The sequence below is a fragment of the Saccostrea cucullata genome, unplaced genomic scaffold, assembly GCF_032062105.1.
Source record: "Saccostrea cucullata isolate Sc308-1 unplaced genomic scaffold, CSIRO_AGI_Scuc_v1 ctg14541, whole genome shotgun sequence".
In the NCBI taxonomy this organism is placed as follows: Eukaryota; Metazoa; Mollusca; class Bivalvia; order Ostreida; family Ostreidae; genus Saccostrea; species Saccostrea cuccullata.
The window spans coordinates 3,130-11,950 of NW_026919335.1; the positions used below are offsets into that span (position 1 = coordinate 3,130).

The window sequence follows — 8,821 nt, forward strand, 5'->3', positions numbered from 1 at the left end:
ATGCTATACCATTCCTTCAACTGGATGTAAAATGTAAAGTGAAGAACTTGTTGTTGTTTATTTAAAAAAAGAAGTGCTTCAATGGATTTTTAGAAAAAATATAAATGATTTGAAAAGAAATATTGAAATACCTAGGCGCCAAATTGCGCTAACTTGATAAAAATGGACACATATTATAAATGTTCTTTATTAATAGCCTTCTTTTAAGCCCTTTCATACCACTATGGCAACGGCAAATGATGACAACAGTATATGGTACGTCCTTTTTTGAAACTATTAACCACATAAAAACTTTTAACTTGTTAACAAGAAAAAATGGCTTAAGAAAATCACTTGATATATACTTAAGTTATGATATGTGATTACTATAAGTTATATTTTTTATTGATGGTTGAATGTTGAGAAATGATTTAGATGTTGTTGCAGAATACGAAGAATACAAGTGGTGCACTCAGGATTGCAATATAACTCTCCGACACGCACCTCACATTGGTATTCCAAGATGAGTATGAGAATGTCGTTGAATGGCTTACTTTTTCAAAAGGTATTTAAGCTTTTTCATGATTATTGAACTCCCGCTTGAAATGTGAGAGGGTATATAGTGAACAGGTTGTCCGGCTGCCTGCAGTCTGTTTCGCTTTTGGAGTACCCATTTTTTATCCGCAACTTCTCTTACAATAATACCATTGTGAATTTTATTATACCCCCCGCTTGAAAAGCGGGAGGGTATATCGTAATCGGTATTTCCGTCCGTCTGTACGTCTGTCCGTCCGTCCGTCTGTCCGTCCGTCCTTCCGTCTGTCCGTCCGTCCGTCTGTTACGCTTTGGGGTACCCATCTCTTATCCGCAACTCCTCTCATACCACTGAAGGAAATTTAATGAAACTTTCACAGAATCTTTATTACATATTGCCATTGTGCACCTCCTATTTTACTTTTTGATCTGACATATATTTGGATTTTCCAGAGCAAAACATGGATACTGCCAATATATTCATATGGGAGGCGGGGGGTATCATTTAGTGAGCTCATTGCTCACAGTACCTCTAGTTTTACTTTTTGATTGGACACATATTTTGGGTTTCCAATAGCAAAACATGACTTGGTATTTCTTTCTATAATATTGAAAGGTACCAATCTCCTATCCGCAATTCCCATACCACTGAATAAAATTATATGATACTCTCATAGATTCTTCTCAAACGTTAAACTTCCCCCTTGGGTAGACTCTTTTTGATATTTTAAGGGGATGACTCCGGATTGAAAGTATGGTTCAAGAGTTAGACATGTCCCCAGGGAAAAGGTTCACTCTAGAGCAAGACTAGTGGGAGGTTGAGTCAGGATAGCATGAAGGATATGGGGATAACGAATAGTATTCAATATAGAGGTCCAATATTCAATAGTATTCAATATCAAAGTCCATAAAACAATACAGATATAGGAGCAGAGTAAACACGGAACTCTAAATATCAGAGGTGGGATTAGGTGCCATAGAGGAGTGAGCATCCCTGCTTACCGGTCACACCCGCCGTGTGCTCCTTGTCATGATCTAGAAATAACGGTCCACTGGTGAGTTCCAAAGCACCCAAAAGCTGAATATCATTTTATGGATGCGGGATTTGTTATCTAGTACAAATATTATTCTAATTAGAGTATTACATGTATATGCACTGGCATCATTTTTATCAGGCTAACTAAATTGGATTGGGTCTTGTGGCTTTTTAGCTTACCTGAGCCGAAGGCTCAAGTGAGCTTTTCTGATCAAAATTTGTCCGTCGTCTGTCGTCGTCGGCGTCATAAACTTTTCACATTTTCATCTTCTTCTCAAGAACCACTGGGCCAATTTCAACCAAACTTGGCACAAAGTACCTATTATTAGGGTGAAGGGAATTCAAGATTGTTCAAATGAAGGGCCACACCCTCTCCAAGGGGAGATAATTATGAATTAGTGAAAAATTAATAGCATTTAAAAAAAATCTTCTTCTCAAGAACCACTGGGCCAGGAAAGATGAAACTCATGTGGAATCATCCTCAGGTAGTGTAGATTCAAGTTTGTTCAAATCATGACCCCGGGGTCCAGGTAAGGCCAGGAACTGGCCGACCAAAGTTTTACATAGGAATATATAGGAAAAATCTTTAAAAATCTTCTACTTAAGAACCACTGGGCCAGGAAAGATGAAACTCATGTGGAATCATCCTGAGGTAGTGTACAAATGATGACCCCCGGGGCTAGGGTGGGACCAAAATGGCCGACCAAAATTTTACATAGGAAAATATTGGAAAAATCTTTTAAAAATCTTCTTCTCAAGAACCACTGGAATAGGAAAAATGAAACTCATGTGGAATCATCCTCAGGTAGTGTAGATTCAAGTTTGTTCAAATCATGACCCCCCGGGGCTAGGGTGGGGCCAAAATGGCCGACCAAAGTTACATAGAAATACATAGAAAAAATCTTTTAAAATCTTCTTCTTCTTAAGAACCACTGGGCCAGGAAAGATGAAACTCATGTGGAATCATCCTCAGGTAGTGTGGATTCAAGTTTGTTCAAATCATGACCCCCGGGCAAGGGTGGGGTCAAATGGCCAACCAAAGTTTTACATAGGAATATATAGGAAAAATCTTTTTAAAATCTTCTTCTTAAGAATCATTGAGAAAGTAAATATGAAACTTAAATGAAATTATCCTCAGGTAGTGTAGATTCAAGTTTGTTCAAATCATGACCCCCGGGGCTAGGGTGGGGCCAAAATGGCTGACCAAAGTTTTACATAGGAATATATAAAAAAAAAATCTTTAAAAATCTTCTTCTCAAGAACCACTATGCCAGGAAAGACGAAACTTATGTGGAATCATCCTCAGTTAGTGAAGATTCAAGCTTGTTCAAATCATGACCTCTGGGGCTAGTTTTGGGCCCAAAATGGCTGACCAAAGTTGTACATAAGGATATATAGGGAAACCTTTTAAAATCTTCTTTTCAAGTACTTCAAAGCCATGATTAGTGATATTTTTCTATTTATATGGAATCAACCTAGGTAGTGTAGATTCTACATTGCTCAAATCATGACACCCAGGAGGGTTAAAATTAAGCCCCCCCCCCCCCCCAGTAAACTTTCAGTTTTGATCTGATATGTGCTTTTTCCTAGTAGATGTGCTCAGGTGAGCGATGTGACCCTTGGACCTCTTGTTTTAATTAAGTGTAGTCGATGGAAATTCAATTCTAAATTAGTTAAACTGTGTTAATCTAATTTCTTCAAACAAATATTTATTTCGTAATTTCAATAGTTAACCCACCGCGGAAAACAGTTCCACTGCTAAATGGCTTGATGTTCTGAGTAATCAATTTTTAATCAAGGCAGGTAATTTACATATAAATTGATGTTGCAGAGATTTCAACGGCCACATTAAAACTCGCATTTTGTAAATTAATTGGTTTTTATAATGACTTTGATAGCAAATATACGTATCTCATCACTTTGGCGCTTTTTGGCTGACTTGTTTCATCCAATTGTTTTTGTTTTAAATTTGACTAAGGAATAATCGAAACACAGGGATCATGGTGGGTGAGACCGGTCAACAGGGGATGTTTATCCCTCCTAGTCACCTGATCCAATCTTTTGTAATTTCCATGGGTCCTTGTCCATGTCCTGTTCAAATAATATTATTGGTTTTGTTCGAAGTTCGAGAGATCGATCACTGTGCATTATTCTCACTCATTATCTTTGGCCATTCAAATAGGTTATAATGAGGAGTTAAATTTCTTACGTCTGGTTTTCGAAAGGGGGAATTTGAAGGCAAAAGTGCGAAAATGCAAGTACTTTAACCTCATTGGAACACATTAAAAGGAGTTGTTTGGGGTTGCAACAGAAGACCTATTGTTCTCCAGTAAATGGAAAGTTCGAGATATCACCTTCATTGACAGCTGCAAAACGATAGCGTTGTATTTTTTTTTAAATATTTGTACGAGTCTTTGAAAATGGTAAATAACTCAGATATGAAAAACAAAAACGCTTCAGTGTGGTGCATTTTGTGTATATAATATTTTCATAGAGCATATCATAAGACAATTGAAGGAAAAGAATTCATTGATTAAAAGAGTAAAAAATCAAGCCCAAGTCGTACTTTTTTCATTCACGACAGACTCGGATGATTTTTTTCGCTTGAATATAATGGGGTTACAAAAAGTCAATAATTTGTATTGCAGTATGCTTTGGTTTTGATAGTACATTAATGAGAACAATATTTTTACTCTTCTTTAGATATGGAAACGGTATTCATTCCTGGCGAAAGACGAATACGGATGCCTATTAAAGAATGGCAGGGTGGTGATAGAAAAGAGAAACATCTTCTTTCGACGGAAATTGAGAAATTATCTCACAAAATAAAAGAAACCTCAATAAAACGGATACTTATTCCTCTGGTGATTACAGGATCCGGATGGCCTGCTGTTAAGATACTGCAACCGTTTTTGTTTTACATACATTTATACAGAGGATGCACACTCACATTTTGCCATCCAGACGAGAGGGAATTTATTTCTATGATGAAAATAATCGATAGTTTTCTGAAAGGTGAATAATTTTAAAACATCTACTAAAAAGTAATGATATATATAATGTATAAAAATTGCATTTTCTTTTGCATTTAGTTAACAAACTTTATTTTGTCTTTTTTTCTAGGTGTAGAATTGAAAGAAAAAGAGCCTGAGGTAAAAACTTTTTAGATTCAGCAACCAACTTTAGATTTAAAATTTCGTCAGATTGTGTATCTCTCACTTTTAAGTGGTGTCTCATTATGGGGGAGATGTTTGCTCTGGTCTTATTAAGCTCAATGCTTACACCTCTAGTGTATTATCAAGTATATTAAGTTGTTTCAAGATATATCCTTATTTCAATTATTGTTAAATCGTTCATTTGAAGAACTTAAACATTTTCCAAAAGAAGAACAAAAGAACAACAATCATTTTCCAAAATATGAATAGACTTTTGGTAAAACTGTAAGAAGAGTTCAGGATACCAGGCTTTTGCAGAAATACATCATTTTTTAATATCTATAGTTGACCCTGAAGTAAAATTGAAAAAAAAAAAATTCCGAAACCTTGGTGCAACTCTAATGGAGTCCAATCATATTCTGAAATGTTAATAGACTGCTGAGAAAATGTAAGTGGAGTTCAGGTAACCAGTTTTCGTTGTAAAAACCTCCATTTTAGTAATAATTGTCGTCACAGTGAAAATAAAAATTTCGAAACCTAGTTGTTCAACTACAGGAAACCCAAAATATGACCGGTCTATTCATATTTAATGTGAAAAATCTAAGAAGATTTAAAGAATCCCACCTTTGTTTATTTTTTATATGTCATATTTGCCCCCATTTGGCCCCCATGGTAAAATTGAAATAAAAAAAAATACAAGACATCATCAATCATATTCCAAATGATAAAATGTGCAATTAAAAAATGTGCTTCAATCGTAGTGGACCGTGTTTTTTTTTTTTTACATTTTCAGGCACAATCTGACACTCTTCTTGTGGCTCAACATTATATCGAATGTGCAACATGTGGAGAATATGCAAAGCTTTATTGCAATACATGCCATAAGAATGTTTGCGAAAAGTGTGCTGACGCCCATCTGAAAGTTGAAGAGTATAGCGATCACGAGATAGTGATATATAAAGATAGGAGACGACAGATACCCTTGGAAAGCTGCAGAAGTCATCCAGGAAAAAATTTAGATTTGTGTTGTTTTGAATGTCAGAGAGCCCTTTGTTCAAAGTGTGCCACAAAACTTGACCACACAGGTCACAAATTTCTCGATTTAGAAATAACTTACGCTGAAAAAATTCAAAATGCTGAAAAAATAATTGCCGACATTGAGAATAACCTCATTCCTAAGTCGGAAAAATATATTTCGAAAATCAACCGAAAAATTGCACGGTTTCAACGTCAGTCAGTATTTGTTCGTAGGGTAATGGAGGACGATTTGCAAAATATAAAGAGAGTTGTAGAAAAAGTCTACAAAATGAAACTGATGGAACTAGAAAACTTGGAAAAGGACCTTTCTGATGAACTCAATAAAGAAAAGAAATTAGCAGAGGGCTATTCAGATTTTTTGAGCCAACTTCTGGGAAAATATAAGGAAACTATAAAACGCAAAAAGCCTTCGGAATTAATTATATTGGTAAACTCTACTACTATTCCAGAGATCCCTAAATCAAAGAAGGAAAAGGATGTTGTATATACAAAAGGAAAATGTTTTACAACAATAACAAACATTTTTGGAAATCTTTCGGTGCAAGCGTCAAAGGGTACCAAAGTCTAATACGAAAATTATTAACATGCAGTTTTCTCCAGTTCCTGGACATCACTGATTAGTTATCTTTGAATGAATATATATATATATATATATATATATATATATATATATATATATATATATATATATATATATATATATATATATATATATATATATATATATATATATATATATATGTATACACCAATTTTCAGTTAGATGATGCATAGAAGGTGCTTTTTTTCATGTTCACTGAAAAAAATATTTTGAGATATGACGATTTTTCCCACTGTATTATGATTAAAAATGATGACTATGTAGAAAAAATACCCAGGTACCATGAGTAAATCCAGTTTTCTTTAGAATTGAGAAACATTTCTATGAACATTTTTTTAATTACTAAACCACTGATTTGCCATACCTGAGGATCGCAAACCTTAAATGTTATATAACCTAAGGCCCTGTTGACATTTCTGTTCATAAAAGGGCAATGGAAGAAAAATAAGTCGCCCGAGTGGCACAGAGGTTATTTAAAGATTATGCTTTAGAATCGCAGAGTAAGGAGTTGATCCGTACGTCGCGGGTTCGAGTCCAACTCTGGGACGTGGAGACCGGACCATATAAACCGTGTCGCCGTATGTGCTGACACGGAAAAGATCCCTCATTATTCAATGGCCGTAATTGCTGTTTAAAGAGAGATGATACAACCGGAAAAAGATGCCTGGATTGGTTTATATTTCTGGGCCTATTTTTATTGCAAAAAAGCAACTAATAAGTTATCCTTATTAATCTTTACAAATATTTTTCACTTCAAATTCCATTTTTGTGAAACTTTGCATAAAAAATTTAAAATCGATACAGTTCAACTTGTTAATTTTACTCACTGAAACATGACTCGTGTTATTTTAATTTTTTTTTAACAAAAGTTTGTATCTTCTGTCCTTAAGACAAAATTTGCATCTCTCTATCGGCAAGTGGTTGCGTCTCCATTTTAGTTAAGGATATGGAGATAACGAATTAAACAGTATTCAATTTCAAAGTCCATAAAACAATACAAAATAGGAGCAGAGCAAACATTGACCTTCAAAAATCGAGGTGGAATCAGATGCCATGGAGAAGTGAGCATCCCCTGCTGACCGGTTACACCCGCCATGTGCTCCTTGTTATGATCGGAAAGTAACGGAAAAATCTGTCGACAATTCCGTGTGTAAATAATGAACTAACAATATGTATGAAAAATGTCAGTTACAGTTTGTAGCATTTGACTCAATGATAAAATGTATTTGCTGACAAGGTCATTGTACTAACCATAGAACTTACGAAATGATGACCGCTTATATTATTGTTTCATCAACTTGTTTGTCCATAATTCACCGCGTTTTCGAAATTGTTCATACATAGAGCATGTTCTTGCGTATCGAATCAACTGAGATATATATAAACTCCGTATGGAGGTGATGAAGGTATATTACTTTATAAGTAAGGGAGGTTGACGATAGAAAAGCTATAAAGTTATCACGTTTATTATGAGGCTTGGTTGATAGATAACTATTAACGTCCTTTTCAATTTAAATATTCAAGTATGAAACAGATATATTAGACTCTGTGGTTTCTTCTATCTCAAGCTCATCAGGATATTGACATAGAATGGAAATTACCATCGTTAATTGACAATACGTTTTCTTCTTTTAACGCATAAGATTTTGCATAAATTCTGCTTCATGTGAATACAAAAATGGGTCTACTAATAAAGGAGCGCAATAGGTATCTATGAAAACCCCATGAAATTGGTGGATGACCTAGTCCCCAAAAAACACATAGATATTGTCAATCAGAAAGTCAAGCATCTTTTTCATGTCAACTTCCGAGTACTTTTGTGTCCAAATAGAATATTTTTACAAAATAATTTTGAAAACGACCAATGACTAGGTAAGTAAAGGATCGAGTTTCATTTTAGCTGTCAATGATATCAAAAAGCCTGGATTTTACTTGATCGTTGGGAATAGTTGTGTATAAAGTTGAAAATTCGTAGGTTTTCAAGTGAAAAATTCTTGAGAGGGACATTAAACAACGTTTGCATAGGGAAACGTTAAAGTCACCTCTTTTATCATAAATTTTGTTAAAATACCGTTAAGACCTTTTTTCTAGTACATGCAAATATATATATATATATATATATATATATTTTTTTTTGTTTTTTTTTTAATATCAATTGTCACATCATTGTGTTTACAATATCAATACATCATTAATACATATAATAATCAAATACAAAAAATATAATAGTGACAATTGAATAGGGGAAAGAGAAAGAAAGGAAAGAGAAGAAAAAGGGGGTTGAGAAATGGTAAAGAAACTAGAGCATGTTCATAGGAGTAAAGTTGTGGCATATGTATGTCCAAGCATTGCAAAAGGTCTTTAGGTGTCTGGTTTCAGGGTCTTACATGAGTGAAAGCCAGTCTTTCCATTTAGTGTTAAATTCATTAATTTGATTATTCTTTGTTGCACTATATTTCATCGTAGATAGTAATGTTT

General features: G+C 34.5%; 1 protein-coding gene across 1 annotated transcript; it reads left to right on the forward strand.

Moving 5' to 3' along the window:
* Positions 1-514: 514 nt before the first annotated feature.
* Positions 515-6,324, forward strand: LOC134229570 (E3 ubiquitin-protein ligase TRIM56-like). The gene is made up of 4 exons (XM_062711321.1): positions 515-544; positions 4,253-4,564; positions 4,673-4,701; positions 5,498-6,324. The coding sequence occupies exons 2-4, from the start codon at positions 4,255-4,257 to the stop codon at positions 6,308-6,310; spliced, it is 1,152 nt and encodes a 383-aa protein (XP_062567305.1). The 5' UTR covers positions 515-544; positions 4,253-4,254; the 3' UTR covers positions 6,311-6,324.
* The last annotated feature ends 2,497 nt before the right edge of the window (positions 6,325-8,821 follow it).